General features: G+C 41.5%; 1 protein-coding gene across 1 annotated transcript in view; it reads right to left on the bottom strand.

Moving 5' to 3' along the window:
* Positions 1–21241, bottom strand: part of GLI3 (GLI family zinc finger 3) — a 206551-nt gene that overhangs the window by 75637 nt on the left and 109673 nt on the right. Inside the window, exon 4 of the mRNA XM_032183473.1 lies at positions 18451–18556. Within this exon, the coding sequence (XP_032039364.1) occupies positions 18451–18556 (106 nt within the window). The remainder of the gene's footprint in view (positions 1–18450; positions 18557–21241) is intronic.

Genomic DNA, 21241 nt, shown 5'->3' with positions numbered 1-21241 from the left:
CAGGAATAGTTCAAGGAGTAGCAAGAGGCAGCTGTCCCTAAGAGAAGGCAAGCCAGGAGCCCTGGATAACCCAGGCACAGGCAATGCACTCAGTCCCACCAAATTTGGGCCAGGTGAGCCAAGCCAGGTGCTGATGGCAGGGATAATCAGCAGTTGGAGTCTTGGCAAAGTGATGAACCCCACCCAGAGGTACAGAAGGAGGGCCAAAGACAGGACTGGAGACACACTGCATCATAGATATGAGGGGTCCGGGAGAACAGGAACCTCGCGAGCAGGCCCCAGCCCACCCAGGAGCAGGGCCAGAGACAGGCACACCTACAGCAGGACTCAGACAGGGACTGGGGGCCCTGGGCTGAGCTTAAAAAGTACTTCTGGGTGCATGGCTGTGGGTGGAGGTCCTACGTGAGGCTGTTCAAGGCAATTAAGGCCCCTTAGTGGCCTCCGGATCCTCACATCGGTTTTCTTTGCTTTGGAGAGCTGGAACTGCTCTAAAATGTGCCAAGATATCAATATAGTACACATGGTCCCTGGTTTGGCATCCCCTGTAACTGTGAGAAGTACAGTGGGCCCAAACACATGACATGTGACAACCTCCATGCTTGTCACAGAAAGCACTAAAATAGCAGTGTTTCCTGGAAGCAGATTTAAGGCCACTCAGGATGGCCGCAAAGGTCTGTGTCACAGGAAAGTCTGGATCAAAATTCTGAGGTTGGTTTGGTGTTAGAGAGGTGATCTGTCACAAATGGCTTCCAAATTGCTTTAAGCTGTGCTTAGGTAAAAACCTCTTCTAAGCATAACCTATCTTAAAAAAAATCATGGTGATTTAAGCATTTCCTGATTTTAGAGGAAACTATAACTCCAGGACTGCAAATTTTAATGCCAAGTTTTGTCCTGATAAATTTTTAAATGGCTCTTTTATGAATCTGTTGAAAAATACATTTATATTGAAAACAGCAAGTGATCCTTAACTATAACATTGTAAATATGACACTGAGCTGAGGTTACAGATGGAACAATAATCTATCTCACAGAACAAAGCTTGTCAACGAAGTGGGATGAAATATTGTAACATAACCTAATTTATTATTGCCTTTTCATCCATCTTGTTATATTATGAAAGTGTCAAAGTTCAAACCTCGATATTTAATCATTTAGCAGTACGTTATTCAATGCTGGAGCAAGCACTGATGGCATAACTCTCATACCAATGATATCCATGCTGTTTCTCTGATATCTGTTCAATTCAGTCCTGCTTGAAGAATTGAAAAATGTTGAACTCATTAAACTGTCTGTGATTCTTTTCTTTTTTACCTTTTTTTTTTTTTTTTTAAATCTCAAATAATCTCCTGATGGATGCCCCCAAACACGTTAACACTTTTATTTCTAGTAGACCCTGGAAGATGAAATAGCAATAAGTACTTTTCTTGTTAGGTGAATAGTCCTTTTTTAAAGCACAAAGCTAAATCCCTTTGGTAATACTTCCCATGTTAAATGATTATATATGTTTAATACCATAACTATTTGTACAGACTGACCATTTTGCACCAGCAGTCAACAACTGGCTAGTAAAAACTTGTCATATTAAGCAAGCTGAGTTCCAAAATAATAAGGCTTGACCCTGAAAATACAAGTGAGAACAATTCTAATAGTTGTGATTAGCCCAAATGATCAAATTACTCCTCACTGTTACAAGCATATTCATGGTTGTACATCCTTGATAAATCAGACTCATGCAACTAATTGTACACCAAAATGATATGGGAAAATCATGAGTCAAACAATCATTCTGCTTCTCAAAATCTTTAGTTGTTATTGTAGGGTTCAATACTATATAAACCAGAATCAATGAGAAACTGTCCACTGATTTCCATTAATAAAATCCTGAAGTGATTGGGAATATACTTTTTATAAGCACAAAGTGCTGACCTAATTCTGCTGCCCTGACAGCCACCAGAAAACCTTCCACTGACTTCAATACAAGGACAGTGAGGACAGCACTGCCTATTTTTAAAATGCAATTCCACAGCTCCTTTTCTCCTTGGACTTCTAACTGAATTTGCAACCTGCATGGCATTCTTGAAATCAGGACAGCTAAGCAAATGATTCAGAATGTTTAAAGAATTAGAGTTAATTGAATATATGGAAATGCCAGAGCACTCTTCATGTGAAAGAGCTCCTGGCAACATGGCAACTCCTAATATGAGAAAGAACCTTGATTTTCGATACTTCTTTTCATGTTCCAAGACTGGTCAATATTTTGCTTGCTTTTTCTCCTAGATTCACGCTGGCCCTATAGTCAGTATGAGGAAGCAAGTCACAGAAATACATGTGCTAGTAACCCTCCATTCGGTAGATATATGCACATATCAAACATGAATAGGTTGGTGCCTATGTAGCTTAAGTATAAAAGCAACTAGACCAGGATTTGAAGTACACAGGCCCTGTTCTGTGTTCCATCACTTATCTGCCACCTTTAAGGAGTTTGCTCACTTGCTCTTCAGCTGTTTGCCCAGATGTAAAACTGTGGCAAAGTGCTCAGGAAGTGCTTGGTGTCTACAAGGTCAGACCAATAGATACTATGCTATGAATATTTTCTCACTGTGGCAAGGACAGCATCTTACAAAACAGGTGCAGTTCTGGAATGCAAATTCATAAAACATACAAACATCCTTACTTTGGGTTAGATCAGAATGTTTTTCCCTCATAAAGTTAAAATGTATTATTGCACAGAAAAAGATACGAGTGACTGCACAAGAAATGTTTGTGGTGCAGGAAATCATGCAAGACAACCAGCTGATGACCCACAGCAAAAGCATATTACTCTGGTTCGCCTTTCCTTATTTGGGAAGTCTTAACATTATGTAGTTACAGTTAAAAATTGGCTACATTAATCAACACACCAAATCCTCAGTCAGTGACTGCATTCCTTATTTTCAATTGATGGACTGCCTCAATGCAGATCCAGCTTTTTACTCACTTTCTCTGCTACCTGCAATACTTCATAAATAACCTGACCATCAGTTTGTGGACTCACTCAAGAGATGTTTATATCGTAAAAAAGAGTGTATATTCACTCAACTATTTAATATTTTTAACATTTTGTTTACATAAGGTCAAGCTGTAACACTGATGACTTTCATCCCAAATTAACATCTGTACAGTAAGCAACTGCTGCTTCAGATGCCACTGAGCATATTCATTTCTTCATTGCACAAGTGCTGGTTTGGAGTCTTTTCGTGTGTTCCTAAGAAGTGTATGCAGATACTATGTTTTTTATTTATTTCAAAATGCACATAAAACCCTGTACTGTCTTCTCAATGTCTCTCCAAGTCAAGCTTGGGCTTCATATTCTCACTCTCACATAGCGATAATCTCACCGTTAACCTGCTTTCACACACATTAAGACTCACTAGAGTTCATTTGCCAAAACATATTGGCTGTGAGGTCTTTGTCGAGCTTCTTGTATTTGCACAGTGCTCACTCCACAGAGTGCTGACCCTGCACAGAGCTGTTGGACATTACAGCAATGCAAACAATCAATAAAAGTAATGCTTGCCAGGTTTGGCCAGCTGGGATTTCCATTGCTTGCTTCTGGTAGAGCCTTACCAAGGAATTGTCTTACCTCACGCAGCTCGCACTGACTTCTGTGAACCATAAATAGAATAAGATCCTGTATCTACACAGCACAGCCTCAGTGTTGGTACATTTTTCCTCCCCCATCTTCAGCTGGTTCCAAGTCTAATGACTTGTGGCCACTAATACACCAAGGATAACTATCAAAGCTACATTTGATGCACAACTTTTGACTGAAAATATGTAACAGACTCACATTCCAAGCAAATGTTATTCAAATAAGCTCAGAAAATGTGTTGCTTAGACGAGAGACTGCCATGGACCTCCCATAAACCACTCATTTTTCATGTGGTAGCTCAAAGTGCAACAGGAAAGTCTAAAAGGTCTACAGCATGCTAATTAATTATCTGTTGTTATTAATAACAGATCGGACAGTGAAATTACCAACTGCATTCCTACCGCAAACTTCCATGCTCTGCGATTCGCTCTTGATGCTCTAGAGGTGGTCTCATTTGCTATTCAACTTTTAGCTTCCTCCTAGTTACAGGCAGGGCCTGCCATCTCTTGAAGTGTTTAACCACAGAGGCACCATCACAGGAGCATGCGGGCATATATATAAATCCTGCCTGCGTTCCGCTACCCCTTTCTTCTTTCCCTTTCCCCTTCCTCTCCTCCCGCAAAACAGCAGGTCAAAGGAGTGTCAGAAGCTTTCTCACACTTAATGCTGTTAAGTCAGCTAATTGAATAAACATTTGTTTAACATTTGCTCCTATTTCACTAATGCACTGTGAGAATGAGAAGAATTTTATTCCCCCTCTCCCCCATCCTCCCCCTTCCTCAGGAGTGCCACTAGCTGTTATCGCAGTGACTAATGTGCTGTATGTGGCCATTATAGTCTTCAACTCTGAAATTACACCCAGGATGAGCGATAGGCTCTGCCTGTATGCTGATTGGAGTTGGATGATGATTGATTAGAAGAAAGTCGGACTACGTAGCCGTGCAAAAAGAACTGCAGTAAGCCACAAGCTTAAACACTGCAGAGCATTTCACCAGTGGCTTCAGAGCTATTAGATGTTTTCACATTAACAACATTTCTCACATCCAGGTTTGTGCATTTTATCTTTATTCTTTCAAATCCTGAAATTGCTTGGATAAGAGGGTTTTATATATATATTTATACGCATTTCTGAGAGTAGCCTGAACTTTTAGGGGAAATTGAAGAGGCTTTGTGTCAAGTACAGCTAAATCCAGCCTTTCTATATCAAACCCCTGCTAGAAAATTACTGTGCAGATGATAAGGCTGAAAGATATAATAAAAAGTGACTCTACTCAATTTACACTGCAATATTGGTATGACTGAATATTTTTCATTCAGGTGACTGATAAAATCACTAAACTGTATTGCAGATAAATAAAGGAGGCTTCTGTCAAGAATAAACACCATTAATCATGAAGTCTCACCCTCTGAGTGGCTGTGCTATGCAACTGCACAAATGCACCATCACAAGTGGCATGTGACCCAGTGCCTCTTTTCTTTCCCCGCTTCCCTGGTGAGGCTGTCTTCTTAGGAAACTTTTCTTTTTTTAGTCTATTTACAACATTTTTAAGTCCAGGAATATCTTTTCCATTCAAGTTTACAGGCAATTGCAACTGAAATCTAAATTTCAGTGACGATACGTTCAGCTAAAAATTGGTCCTGTGAGACAAAGTGAACCAGCGCAGACTGTGGCTGCATGGCTTTAAATCCAGCCTTATAGTGAGAAGTCTGCGTTTAAACTGGTGAAGATGAGATCTTCGTAACTCCAAAGGTGAAACAAATGGGGGAATTTTATCAGCTCCCCCAAAGCCTCTTCTCCTTTTCTCCCCAAATCACATTTTCTTACAGCTGCATTAGATTCGCTGTTTCCAACTAGGTGCCAAATATCTTTTGAAGATTCAAAGACAAAATTTCTCAGCATCACAAATCTGACTGAACAGAACTGATGGGTTTCCTTTCCAAGAGGGACTTCCCAGCTAAAACTGGACATGTGCTGAAAGAGACTGACTGTTACCCAGCAAAAGCACAGTCATATGAAAAGAAAACCAGACAACTTAGGTAACCTTTTTGTAACCTGTTTTAGAGCAAGTGATGATTCAATAGTGGCCATGTTATTAAGCTGGAATGAAGCAGTGCCCTACGCACTAATGAGGTTAAAAAATGTAGTTAGGTCTTCATGTTAAAGGCACTTAGCAAGCAGTTTGCTTGGCAAAGACCAACTCTGTGCTGGAGCAGAGGACTAATCACACAGGCAGGAATCAAATCGACTGGAAGAATTAGGAGACTTGCGGCCCCGAGGAATGTAATTCATGCAGAAAAGCAGTTGTCAGAGCGAGGCCAGGGAACTGTGTGGGAAGAAAGCAAAATAAACAGCTCAACAAAGAAAACAAAGACGCTCAAATAGTGGCTTTTCTAATGCTTGAGTACACTGAAACTTCAGTGGGTGCGCATGACAAAAACCTCATCAAAGAAGACCTCTATCCAAGCAAATACACCGGTGAATGGCACAGTGGTTCAAAAACACTCAGAAAATGCCTGAAGGTCTTTTACAAAATATCCTTGAAGTTGTTATGTACAGAGGAGAAGGCGCAGATACGTACATGCATGCGTGACTGGGGAAAGAACATCCAAACGGTAGGGAGCTAAGAAGAGAGCTGAAATGCTTTCTGCAACTCCTGCTCATTCATCTTTTGGCTGTTCACAGATGGGACCAGGACGCAGCCAGCACGCAAACACTGCTCCTACCCATGTGCACCGATACCCTCTGAGGAAAGACTTCATTGCTCCTTGGGATCCACTCTGACAGTCTGAAGACCAGATTCCTGTACCCGCCAGGGGATTGCTTGACCAGAAAGAAGAGGGCGAGCCTGGTGTCAGCCTCACCAACGCTCCTGTGGTATGCTTGGGAAGTTTCTCTTGCCATGGGTGGGATTGGTGACAATAAAATTAGACTTTGAAATCAACTGATACTTCAATTTCACAAGTACTCTGCTCTCTTAAAAACATCATTTCCAACTAATGGGTTATTACTCCCCTAATTTAGTGTTTTGAAATTTTTAGAGAACTAAGCTTTTAGAGTACTTACAAGTACCTCTCTCCTCATTTATTTCCTTTGCTGCCATAAGCCCTCTCTGCCCAGCACTTGAGAATGTCACGCTTACTATTGTTTCAGCAAATTTGTGCTTCTCTTCTTCCCTTAACTCCTTCCGCTAAGACAGCAGAAAGCAGGCATTCTTCAGCCCCTTAAAATACCTGAAAAGCCTCTCACATTACCTCATACGAACACCCCCTTCAAAGTCTGTTTTGTGATGCAAGAAACATTCTTTTTCCAAACTATAAACAAATAAAGCAAAGCAAACCCCTCAGCTTTCGTTTCATGCTCCTATTTTAAGTCATGTCCACAACATCACAAAAATGAGATTTGGGGAAGAGAAAGGAAGAAAACTTTCCTTCAATTCTAATTATACATGCTGAAATCAGATCTCAACTGCTTAAAACAAAAGCAAGCTGACAACAATAAAATACACATTTGGTGACCAGAAGTCTGTCATATTGCACTTGCTACCAACATTTGCTTGTGAAGGGAACATTAGACAAATTCTAACTTTAAAGGACTACAACCTTAACAGAAACAGTGATGCAAAGGTTCAGCATTAATCATTCCTGTTGAGGTGTGGCAGGATTTGCTTCTCGTTTCTGTACTAACATTACCAGACAGCCCAAAATTGATATTCACAAGGATTGGCGACTACTACTGAACGTAGAGCGCACCAGCTAGAATTTCTCACCTAACAGTACCACCTGCAGCAAAAACAATTACATGGATGTACAGAAATTACTGTCTGCATAAAATACAGAGGGCAATTTCAGACATGACTCATCCCACTCCACATCAATCCATGGCAGCTAATTTGGACAAGGCGGGGGGGGGAGTCATTTTGAGAGCATTACTCTTTATTGCTAATTCAGTGGCAGTACCACGTGCACGTATATGCTGCACTGAGGACTGGAAGTCAAGGAGTCACTGAAAACACAGCTGCTTCTCAGCTCTCTGTGAGCATCGCTTATCAGGAAACCAGGGGACAGCATTCTCTCTGCCTCCGAGCACCACCACAAACACCAGACAAGCAAAAGATCAGCACCAACATCCACAAGGGCAGCAGAATGCACAGCTCTGTGAAGCACGATGTATAGCAAAGGTGAATGCTGAAAAATCTAAGTTATGAGGGGGAAGAAAGAAATTCTGCCAACAGTTGCTTCCTGTATTTTCCACTCCAGTACCAAAGGTCCAGCTGTGGGGACTGGCTGCGGTGCAACCAAATCAGAGTGGGAAAACACTCAGTTCTCATGTCGGGCTAAGAAGTTTCCTCTTACATGGGCCAGTTTCTTTATTTGATCTTGCAGGCATTGAAAGCCATTGTGATGCTACATAATCTGCACTACAAGTCGGTTCTCACCAATGTTGAATGTATAATGACTGGAATACCATAGCCATCAGAAGAAGCAAGGGACAAAGACTTCACACTGCAGTTCTTGCTTTATTTGTGTGCAGAACTGGAGTTTAAAAAGCATTCCTTGAGCCAAGCTGTATCTTTTAACAACCTCAAAAACCCCAAATGGGTGGGAGCACCACTTCTACCGGGGCTATAGGGAGAAAATATGTGAAAAACAAGCATTAAGTAAGTATAAAGCAAATGAATGTTTTGGCAGTAGTAGTAGAAGTAGCAAGTTCAGGTTTGAAGTCTTTGACATACATGCAGTATCTAAGTGCTGGAATCATTATTAATTCCCTAAACACAACAGCTAGCAATGGCTGCAGATGAAAAGCCCAAAAAGAACAAACTGGCCAATGTGGGACACAGCTGCACCAGCAGGACAACCTACACATTTGCTACCTCTGCACCTTCACAATTCAATCTAATGATCGGATATTAGAAACATAGTTCCTAGAAAAGCCTGATGTCCACAGAAGGAGTACAGCAAACCAAGGCAGAGACCAGCTATGCAAGCTTTCCTGGTACTGTCTTGATGATGTACACTGATAGTGATCTTCCACCGTGAAGATGAGAACACCTGATTGCTCCTGGTCATACAGCTCCTGCCCTCCCCACCAAATCTGTCTACACTGTTGTTAAATGGGGCTATTTGTGTTGGTGGCCTCTATAAACTGGACTAGACCATCAATCTTTTCTTACACAGGCCAGAGAAAAAGCCATGATAAATCTAGGCTGAATTTCAGCAGGAGATGCGGGACGGAAAGATGTGTATCTTTAAAGAGATAGCCACTTAAATCTGATATGTTTAGAAATTCTCTCTCATGTGAAATACTCCCTAATTTTCTGTTGATCCTTAACACCAGTGGTCACAGCACCCTATAAATAATGCTTTCAAGAGAAGACAGGTCAGTTCATTCCTTGAGAAGAAACGTATTCCTGGCTCATTTCTTCAGGATGTTTTGCCTCTGTGTCTAACCTTTGCGGGGTCTCCAGAAACTCACCAACATCCTTACAAAGCCAACTATAAATGCAGCCATAACCTACTGCAGGATCAGACCTACAGCTTCAATGCTTGAAGGGCCTACGCAACATATCCTTGCCTAGTTTTTAATAGCAAGTACATAGGCCCCAGCTTCAATGAAAAGCATCTTCTAAACGAAAGCCCCAAGTCCTCCTTTGGTCATGTAAACCATCCTAAGAGCAAAAATCAAACTGCATTGGCAGTTTTCTTTGAATCACTTCCTCTATTAATCAATAAAATCAGTCACAAACGTTGGCCCAGTCTACCCTGAGGCACGCAGACAAAATACCCATTGAGCACATTCCTACGGGTAGAATTAAGGTCCTTTTTTTTTCATTTATGCATCATATAATACAGAATATGCAAGGGGTAGCTAGTTTAGTCTCTTACATCTCAGAAGCACAATCAACAACAGCTTTCTGTTGTTGTTCTGTTTTCTGTTACAAATATCCAAACAAATATGGACACATACATGCATATAAATAATAAACTGGGTTGAGTGAAGGGTGGCAGAAGCAAGGTGGTATTTAATTTCTGCCTTGTCTTTTTTTTCTGAAAAATTCAGAACTAAATTCAATCCATACTCCAAGATTATAGGCCATGATGCCTTTGTAGGGGGAGGAGAGAACCCAAGTTGGGGAAGGACTGTGTGAGAGTACGATGAAGATGCTCTGTGCTCCTACGCTGCAGACATACTCAATGCTCACATTTCTTCCAGTTTATACCTACTCCCACTTTAGGGGCTTCCAATTTCCAATTCATAACACAGAAATCTCACCACTACACTTAAAAAAAAAAAAAAAAAAAAAAAAAGAAAGCAAAAAAAGAGAAAGAAAGAAAGAAAGAAAGAAAGAAAGAAAGAAAGAAAGAAAGAAAGAAAGAACGAACGAACGCTAAGACTGTAACATTTCAGTTCTCTTTGAAGCAAGATTTAACATGAGTGGAAGAATTGTACAGAAAAAAAAGGAGTCTGTCACAGTCCAGTACCTCACAGGCCATTGCAACAAGTTTGACAGCAGCCTCTATAGAGTTGGCTTGCTTCTGGTTCACTGCACGTGAATACCACAGTCAATATCTGCTCACTCGACTAATACTGCTGACTACAGCACAAAGAACACAGGAATTTTGTCCAAGAAACCACAGGCTCGGAGCCTCTGAATGTGCACTATATTTAGAGCTTGCATTCTTTGCAGCTGATAACAGAATGAGATAATATAAATTTCGAGTAGCAAAAACTCTGGTATTGCAGCTATTCTGTGCATTTTTTGGTTAAATGATAAATTAAGACAATGACCCACTGATTTGCATCCTCTGTGGTTTTGTGCATGAATATTTTTCCTACTTGTTTTGTTCATGTTTTCCCTCTAATTTTCCATCTTTCTCAGACTCTGAATAGATCCTTCCACTAGTTTTAACTGTAAAAATAAAAAATAACTCAGGCCAAGTCCACGATAATAAACCCAAGAAAAGACACTCATCCTATTATATGAAGAGGGTGCACGCACATGCACACAAATGTGCACACTTGTACATATACACGCACCCAGGGAGCATCCCAAATGCTCGAAGCCATGCCTAGTTATTTCTCAGTCTACAGCAAAATGTTACACGCGAAAAGGTGTCCTGAGGCATGACTTTGGTGGCCATTCATTTTGCTTCCATCAGCTCTTAATTTATGCTGGTTTGAAAGCCTGCCTTAGGGAACCACTTCTCACTGGCAGCCGGGAATTCGTCTAAGTGTTGTTAACAGCCCAGATGGGGTAAAACAGCTAAGTGGCACTGCTGTCCAGTGGCAATACAGACCTTAATGCTGGTAACTAGAAGCTGTTTCTCTTCAGCACCATAATCCATGCAAACCACTCTAAGAATCCCTTTCAACTGGATTCAGGTCCCCCCAGATGAACCTGTGTCAACCAGCCTTTCAGGTGTACTTAACACAGCAACCACCGAAGCATCTCCCCTCTCTTTCCTCCCTTTACATCGTGCCAGGATCTGTCCTGCAAGCTGTTGTTGCTACTGAGTGACTGTATCATGAATGGTGGTCAGCCAGCAGCCCACTGGTGAAGGCATGCCTTTCTCATACATCTGGGGACTGCTGTTTCTCTAGCATCTTTGGCTCTCTGTGAAGCACGAAAGAATACAAGGTGAATCTCACTTGTGCATGTGGCTTTATAGGGTGGCTGTCAGGGCACCAGACAGCCTCTGAGAGCTTGTGATAACACCAGGAAAAGGCATGGAGAAAGAAAAAGACAAGGTTTATGTCTTATGTTTATGTCTTATGTTTATGTTTATGTCTTTATGTGTTTTGTTGTTGTCATTTTTTTCTTAACACAAGAGATGAATAGAAATTTGGGGGAAAGTTTCTACAAAATAATTTTTAACAAAACAAATCATTGCATTTTACAAGGTCTAGATTTTCCTTCTACATTAAAAGCCTCACCAAAATTTTCCTCGTGTTTCAATTGCTATAACTTCCCCAGCCATCCTGAAATCAAGCTCACTGTGTAAGAACAAAGACTCTGTTAAAGCAATATTTATCTGCCGCTATTGTTTCTCCTTTATAAATCTGTAGTTCCTTGGCATTACAATTAGCTACTCCAGAGAAAATGATTATGTCACAAAGTATTATCCGCAACAGAAACAGATGAATGATGTGAACCAAATTTAATCTGGTGCAGTTAGAGGCAATTCTGTTGGCTTTCATGTAAATGTGCTCGCTAAAAATGGGGATGATTTTTAGCAATGAATCCTCATTTGATCTACAATTTATTTGCCAGCATAAAAGATCTTTTAAATAAGATACTATTTTCTCAATAGTGTCTGTTTTTTCTAGAAGGAAGGAAAGCCAGGAGAAATGTAAAGACTTCAACGGAATGTGCAGAAACTTTAGACTAGAGCTTACCTAACCAAATCAATGTAAAAGAATTTATGTAAAACAGCTACATTCAAAGATATTTCCCTGTTTTAATGCACGCACATTTTTTTTCTTCCAGCTTTTAGAATCACAAATGTTAACAGTAGCAGCCACCAATTTTTTTCCACCCTTCAGTATATGCCACCAAACAAAGAATCATGTGTTTTCCAAACTTTGCGCAGTTTCAGATACTTTTTAAAAACACGGTCTGCTTCTGAAGCTGCTCTGCAAGCGTGCTTGCAAAGGAGAATTTATGATCTGAAAGTCTTACGGTAAATATTACTAAACAAGTAGTACCAGCTGAACAGAACACTGATTCACTATTTTAAATGATGCAACACTACATACTGCATGAGAGAGCACAATTGTGGCCTAGACTCAGGCCTCCTCTTCCCCGATTTGTAAAACGTCTGGCACTGAATGAAAACTCCTGATGATTACACGTGGGCATCCAACCCTGCTATTTTACTTCTACTAATTACCATCAGCACACCGCTCTGTCACCAAGAGGCATGTGTGTTGCCTACAGAGCCTGTGACGTGCATATCCATGGCATAAACTAAAATCAAATAAGCTTACCAAGACACTGGACCACAGTGCTTCCTTCTCAAATGCTTGCTGTAACAATGTCCTTTGATATTAACTGCTTAAGTTGGTGCTGCACCTTCCCCTCTTCCAGGGACAGGTTTCTTGGGGTGCTTCCTATTCAAGATTTCTCCCTGCTTACAGAAAATGCTTTCATGGATGATTTTGTAAAGATTATAACTACTGTCATCTTTTCATGTCCTAAGATCTTCATTCAGCCTTTATTCTTCAATGGCTACAGGCTAAACAATAAAACTTCTTCCAAGTCTTAAAGTAATTAAAGCCAATTCAGCCAGTGATGTTTTTCACACTGGCTGGGGCTCTCCTTCCCACTGTAAGAGAGTCAATGAATCCTCCGACAAACTGAGAAGATCCTGGTCAAGTTTCTAGCTTAGAGGTACACTGAGATAAAGTGGCAGGTAGAAGATTTAGGAGGTTAAAACACTAAGATTTTTAAAAGAAGTAAGAGTTTAGGAAAGAAAGTATAAGGTTAAAATCAAAATATCTGTGATAAGGTTAGGAAAATGTCCTATGAACCGTATAGCAAGCAGTTTCTCTCAACATCAAGGACAATTTGCGAGGCCAACGCTTTGCTCTTTTCATATTTGGACATTCCCCATTTTACTGCAAAATCAGGGGGTGATGAAAGCTAAATGCCTGGGCCTGACTTTTCTTTCTTTTTCACCCTTGTGTAACTGATGTCTGTAAAAATTAGATATGAAATAACATATCCAGGATCAGACTCTCTTTTTATGAACTTGAAGCTGACTGCAAACAGAACACATGCTTTGTTTTAGTGCCGGTGCATTCACGCAGTTCAAAATATCTGTTCAAGGGATTACTGCTAGGCACATGCATAATTATCTGCATGTGCGTAATTTCGGAGCTTGTGACTGCCAAACTTGGATCCCGGCAAGCCTCAATCAGCAACTAGAAAAAAGGAGCCTGGAGTACTGCTGATTCAAGGAAGTTACAAGACAGCAGCTTTAACTTGCAGCTTCCTCCTGGCCGTGATTGTGCGGTAACATCGGCTCACTTTCATTTGGATTTCCTTGCTCACGCTCCCTTACTCACAGCCCAGGGCTAACAGAAAATGGGATGGCAAGAGAAAGAGAGATGAAGACTAAGTGGATGAACGTTTGGGAACACGCACGGTTCCTGTGGTATGTTCAGCCCTGAAACTTTAACTTCGTACTAGCTTCCTACAACATGCCCATTAACCACCCTGAGGACATGCACAGGCACTCTGGAGCCATTCCAGACATTGCCACTTTGCAATCGTCCCCTGCCTCACCTCTGTGGGCCAGACTTTCTTCACAGCCACAAGTGGTACCTGGCAATACTACCTCAGGTCTCCGTAAAGGCTGTCCAACCCAACTCTGTAATAAGCAGATCAGGAGAAACCTGTTAACACAGCGCCCTAAAGATGTGGGGATGAGTGACCACAGACACTAATTTCTTAAAGCACTGCAGTTAAATCTGTGAGTAAAAGTTAGTCTTTGCCTTTGGAGCTTTCTCCTTCTAATTAACGAAACTCTCATCCTGGCTAAGCCGAATTTTTAAAATTGTGGCACTATAAAGCTATTTACATTTGTGTTGTCATAAAAATAGTCGAGATGCTGTTGTTCTTCTCTGCTCACTGCTAACGACTCATTCCAACAAAGACATCAGATGACTAAGAGCTAGCTAACAGCAAATTTATGACTTGGCTCCTAAGGAGTAAAAAATAAAAACAAAAAAAATAGCATGCTCAAAGTATTAATTTATGTTCAAATACCCTCAGCAGCAGCATGATTTTGAATCACTGGACACTACTTGGAGAAGGGGTCTCTCTCTATTGGATGGCCTGGCAAATGTCAAGGACTAAAAATGAGCTTAGCTTCAGTTTCTGCTTTAGTACCTGACTTCAGAAATCAATTCTGAAAATTAAGAAAGAGCTAGACAAAAGCAACAACAAAGGAAACCAAAACAAGCAGTGGGATTATTTTAAAGCCATGCTTCTTTTGGTATGTTTTAATCATATGATATTTAACAAGTAATTTATCTTGCTAGTTCAATGAAAAGTAGTAAAACTGAATTACAGTTTACTGGAAATATCTTGAAAAATAAGATTCATGCCTTGAATTTGAAAAAAAAAATAAAAATAATAGGAAAACACATGCTCTGGATCCAATTACAGTGTTCATATGTCGCTGCTAAAGAACAACTGAAGTTTCATACGTCTTCCCTGAAGTATAAACCGAGGATGTACTGTGGAAATTCCAGGATAACTAAGCAGTCCTAACAAACAGGTTTTGGTAACACAAAGTGACATATTTCAGTACATATTCATAAGGGTTGGGGGTTATTATTGGTCTGTAATTGCAGTTGTTCTAACACCTAATAAGCCATGGTTGGAAAAACAAAGGCAGGTTAATTTGTGATTTCCTCTACTCATTCAGAGGCAAATTAAGTGTCAAACAGCTAATACAGAACATATTTCATTTTATGAGATTTTAATTTAATTCTGCACCATATCGTTGATGCCTTAATGTAGGGTGGTTTATCTAAGAAGAAGAGCAATTTATAAACCTCTTTCAATTGAAATCTTTAATGATAGGATACGATAGCATAATTACAGCAATGCCTGCTAGTCCTAGTATACATAAGCATCTGTCAGCAATTCCATCATAAACATAAACCCCTGCTTTAGGGGTTTATAACCCAGTTATAAAATTTGGCTCCAGGGTGAAATTTGGGATATAGTTTTGCCCATCAGCAATTAAACTACAAAAATCATACATATAAATATGAGTGTATCTTTAGAGCTGGACGTAAATAAGAGACCTGTAACACCTTAAAAATTCCTCCACTTGTTTGTTTTTTTGTTTTTGTTTTTGTTTTTTGATTTGGCCACTGTTCAAAACTATGCGTATATGTTGTAGATATCATGTGGTCAAGGCCCCCTCCACATTTTTTCTGCACTTGTATTATTCCTGACTAATTTCACTAAGGCTTGACAGGTTCTGGAACACATTTCTAGGAGCTTGGATAATTGGAATTATTCCAATTCTTTTGCTTTTTTATTTTTATATTTTTTATTTTTCCACATCTGAAGGTGCTATGAAGCCAAGGAGAAAAACCACTCATGCAATGAAGTCATTGATGAAACTGTGGGTAAACATATCCTCACTGTTGCTCTAGCCATTTTCTCTCAGAATTCTCAAATAATTTCTCATATCTGCTTCTCTTGTTCACTTCTTCTTCCTTCCTTCCTCCCTCCCTCCCTCCCTTCCTTCCTTCGTTCTTTCCTTCCTCCCTCCCTCCCTCCTTCCCTCCCTCCCTCCTCTCTTCCCTTTCTTTTTCTTTCCTTCATTCCTTCCATCCTTTCCTTCCTTCCTTCCTTTCTTTCTACGGCATTAGGACTACAGTGCAAACAATTGTTCCAAAAGATCCCAAATCTAACACTCCTAAGTGATACTTCCATCAGGGTCTGTAAAACTCACAAGAAAACTGTTGGCGTCTGTCACATAGAAACATTAAAACATATTCCTGAAACCTGCTAAAGCATGAGAAACCTTAGAACCTACAAAGAAGCTCTTGGAGTCCAACACACTTTTTTTTTTTTCTTTTAAAGTTGAGTAATTGTGAATTTACATTTAATTACACTGACCATAATGGCCCAGGGGTCTATTAGAACTCATCATTTTAACTGTGACACAAACTAAATGAGCAGAAGAATTGACAGGAGTTTATGGAAAAATAAATGGCCAATATCAAGGAAACTTTCAGCGTAGAGCCTGGGCCAATATCAGAGCATGTTTCCAAAGCGACTGCCTGCAGCCATACGGCACAGCATTAAGATCTCCTGGTCTCTTACAAGCCTCTGCAGGGCCCAGCTGAGTCAGGGCTCCCAGGCAGGGCCGGCGGGGTACCAGGGCGCGGGGCGTGTGTGACTCACTGCTCTGATCCCTGCAACCGAGCGCGGCGCCAGAGGGGAGCACCACCGAACTCCAAAGGAGGCAACGTCTTTAGGAGCTCTTATGGGAACCCTGGCACTCTGTCAGTATAGATGCTACTCCCCATTTCCCATCGTCACCCAAAGCAGCAGATGCGAGGTACCCACGCAAAAGCCCCTGCCCAAGGGGACATCATGGGGCCAGACAGGATCCCATACAGCACGGGATCAGGAGCCTCGGTGGAGGCTCACAGCTGGTGCCCAGATTTTGGAAGAAGTCCCTCTGCTAATGTGAGTTAAAACACATCAGTGATCCACTTTGGATCCAATTCACCAGCTGACCAGGCTCAGGCCTGCTGCCCTTGCTCTGGCAAGCCATGGAACAGATACCCTTGTTTGCAACAACACAGGAATTGCTTCCTAGGGCTTCCTACCATGGTCTTGCTCACATTGAAGACAAATTTCTCATTATCTTCAGAAGGAGCAGGACCCTTTCCTGAGCTCCCAGCCACAGGTTATTTCCTTCTGCTTTGAAAACAGTGGAAAAAAGTGCCAAGAAACATCTAGTCAAAATGTTCATATACACTGCAAAATCTGGGATGACCGTAATGACTTTGTATGAGCCTGCCTCCTGCAGTTTACAATGTTTTTAGCAGCAAATTTAAATGTGTTTTTGAGTATACTTTATAACGTGTTTGACATCAGTGGAGATACTGATGCATCAGAGGAACTCAGGAATAAATCACAAGTTTCTGCACTCTCCCCTTCTATAAATACCCACTTTTCCTCTAATGCCCAAGAAGACTGCAACACAGATTTATTACTTACCTCCAGGCAAATCTGCTCTAAAATTACAATTCAGTAATAGAAGACTGATCCAAAAAAACAGTTAGTAAAATATTGTGTGTGTACTTGGGCATGTAGTTAGGATTGTTAATATCAATTAATTCTGCTCACAGAGGAGGACTTGTTTTAAAACAACTTCATTTTTCTTCTGCATATATGTAATTACACAGCTGTAACTAATAGCCATAGCAAAGCAATCTGCCATCTAAACAACTCACATTATTCTTCAAAGTATTACTTGTGCTTTTCTTCTTTTATTTTCTCAGTATGAGAGGTGATTAGTAGATATGATTAAATGTATATATCAAGCCTTTTAGCAAAGTACTAAGCCTTGCTTTTCAGCTTCATTTTTAATGGTATATAGCAGATTTTTGGACACAACTGTTTTATTCTGCAACGCTGATATCTGTCTCCACATATAGAATAAGATAATATTTATTTCTGCAGGATTTCACCACTACCACCCTTTTCTAATGCATGTTATCACTGGTATTCATTTCTTTTATCTTTGTGTAAACCATGTGCTCTATCACATTTGCCATTTTGTTTGGGTGACATTCCCATCAATCAACCGATTGCCTGTGCGTGCACACAACAGGGACTATGAAAATTTACCAAAAATTTCATTATGCTTCATAGCATTCACTGGAAAAAGAACCTTTGGCACAAGAGGGAATTTTAGCTATGAAGAATCCCAAGCCTCATCCAGACAAAATACACGTTTTGCCTGGCTGTATTTCACAGGGTTCGGCACTTTTTAATTTAGTATTTATAGAACAACAGCACACAGAATAAATGTCAGCAAAATATATAGGTAACACTTGCCAGCCACCTACCAGAACAGGAATTCCTCAGGCACCAGCCTGGTTTTGCTTTATAAACAGACACCCTCTATGCTTTCTAAACATAAATTTCTCTCTTCGGCTACACTGGCAAAGTGCTCCAGGTGCACGGTTTTAAGCATGGCGAAGATCCATGTACTTGCCCATTCTTCAAGGTAGCCCAGTCAGCTGAAGCAGAGGGGAAATACTGAATACTCACACATGCAGAGGAGGAATGGGAGATGGTTCGTAATGGTAGCGTCCCTCATGATGTCTCGCATCAATTGGCACAGGAGGGTGGAATGCTGGAAAGAGGTGAGGCGGATCTGAAAAAAACAAGTGAGGTTCCCATATCTGAGTATCTCCAGTGACTCTTTAGAAACAGCATTGATCAAAACGGAAAAGATAGTTAAAAAGTGTGCCAACAGCTCTAAAACTTACAGGTCGAATTCTGCTTTCCTGCTGCAGTCAGACAGGTCTGTCTGAATGTTTGGCCCACTGTATTTGCATGAGTATCTACTTACTAATTTCAGTGCTCTCTTTTTATAGCTTAAATGGAAAGGGACATAAAGAAATCTTTAATAAATAATTATGTGCCCATATGTGAAGTGTCAGATCAAAAGGACCATCAAGCCTTTCATAAGCATTCCTGATTTATTTATTTTTTATTAAAACAAGAAAATATATCCCAGGAAGAAAAGGGAAGGCAGAGAACACAATACAATAAAAATGTATACCCTCAGAGATGTGCACAGTCCTACAACGGAAAGAAAAACTGAAGCAGCCTGCTGAGAAACGACAATCTGGAGTGAATCAGACAGTGAAGTTAAGAGGGAAATGCAACGGAGCAACGCCGTACCGGAGATGCTTAACCGCATCGCACGGACAGACAGACACATCACGAGGAATCTGCCTAAGGACAAGGGGTTTGTTACATGCACCACTCTTAAAAAGGATGAGTGCTTGCTTTGTCCCTGTGGCTGCAGACCCGGAGACCCTCAGCTGCCGTACACCCCTGCCCCGTTCCCTCCAAGGACGGGGCTCGCAGCTGCCACGAATCCGCTCCCTACTGCTTCCAGAGAGCCCCAGCGACCAGGCTGACAAAAGGGGGAATGCGCCTGGGCCGCCCCTGCTCGCCCCCACCTCCCGCTGGGGCTCTTGTCAAGGGGCCGAGCACAAGCCCACCCCACATCTCCCCACCACGCCTGCGGCAGGATTGCCTCGCTGCTGAGGACGAGCTCCTCTGCCACCAGCGTGTATGGAGGCTGCGGGTCAGCCCGTGCCATCCCCGGCTGCATCCCAAGTGCATGAAACTCAAACAGCTCCCCGAGAAGTGCTGAGCCTCTCCAGCAGCACAGAGCAAACAGATCCTGCCCAATTATTACCTGATTGCCACTTGGGATGAGGTCATGTGTTTATCCGATACTAAAAGCTGACAAGTACAGACGTTAGGTCATGTCATGGATTTACTAAAATGCTTCTAGAAAGAAAAAATCTTTAATTATGCACTCAGTGTAAAACCAAGCCTGCTTCAGTTTTGCCTGCCGACTCTTACGGTATCTTCTCTTCATATGTGCTGCCCTTCCTATTCATCAAAATGTAATCCTTTTCTTAGATTATGTTATCTATGGAAACAGTTGCCTCACGCCAACTAGTGATGGTAAAAAATAAAATTAAAAAAAAAGGATTTTTCCCTTGGCATTTGTCTAAAGTTGGTTTGATTTGTTATTGTTTTGAAGAGGGAAGGAAAAACTAGAGTAACAAAAATCATGGCCCTCAGGGAAGAAACACAGGAGATGAAGGGAAAATCACGTACGTTGTGAGGAAATATTTCCAGTATTTCAGGGAAGTCTGGAAACATTTGAAATTGCCTGCCCAGTTTCAGGGCTTGTTTTTGTGAAACATCAGCTAGCATGCAATCAGCCACAGCACATTTCTGCCACGCACTGACTCAGGGCTTAGCACCAGAAATGAAAAATAATTGTGGCTTACTAATGGGAGCCAGGAACCCGACCTCATGGCAGCTTTCAGTCCAGTTCTGCTGCACAAACTGGACTTCAGCGGGAGGAGCAGCGCGTCAGGGATAACCGGAGCGCCCAGCAAGCACAGAGCTGTCGTCTGAATGAAGGATGCTTGCTTCCACCTCACGAAATGCATTCTTCGCCAGCCAGCAATGTGTACACGGGAAAAGGGGAACAAGAGATGTGTTTGAGTGTACCTCCCTGCTCCATCTCAGGCAGGACGGGTCCCAGCCGGCCAAGGCTGCCCCACGCTGAGCACCTACCCCCGAGATATGCAGGGAAAGGCCATTTAACCCTCCAGAGGGCCAGCGCTGGAGCTGAACGCGATCATCTATCATCCCCTATCTGGGGAAGGGAAAATGCACTTTAAACAACTCAAAAATGGTATTCCCCTCTGCGGGGCCGGTGCCTTGCAGAGCACCAACAAGTTGTATTGAACACATGGGACATAAATCTCCAGGAACACCTTTCCGAGTCCTCTCACATTAAGATCCTTTGTATATCTTGGTTGCATCTTGTTTGCAGTTTCCATCTGGGAAGCAGCCGTACTCCATCACAGCACAGGGAGTTGTCTCCATCGGCCCTGCACCGACTGAGCAGAGCTGCATATCAAAACCCAACATAATTATCCATCTCACCGTTTATTATTTACACATGAGCAATACAGCTGGGGAACATCATAACTCAAGTGTATGTGTAATAAGTTACTACACTGTAGCCATCTCCTGTTGCAACCCTTAAGAAAAACCACATGATGACTTTTCCAAAGTCAGGCTAAAACTGCTGGAGCAGAATAAAGTGCCACTAAACCCGGCTACCTCCTATTTATCATATAATTTCCTGACTGATGGTTCCGCAAACCAGCTGCTAAGTGCTGTGTACTCTACTGTCAGCAAACTAACGCGCTAAATGGGAGACAGGGAGAATAATGTGCACAACCAGTGGAGCCAGTTTTATGGAGGGAATTCAGATCCTGCCATGTTTCTGTAA

This window comes from Aythya fuligula, chromosome 2 (assembly GCF_009819795.1).
Source record: "Aythya fuligula isolate bAytFul2 chromosome 2, bAytFul2.pri, whole genome shotgun sequence".
Lineage (NCBI taxonomy): Eukaryota > Metazoa > Chordata > Aves > Anseriformes > Anatidae > Aythya > Aythya fuligula.
This window is presented reverse-complemented; position numbering and strand designations above follow the sequence as displayed.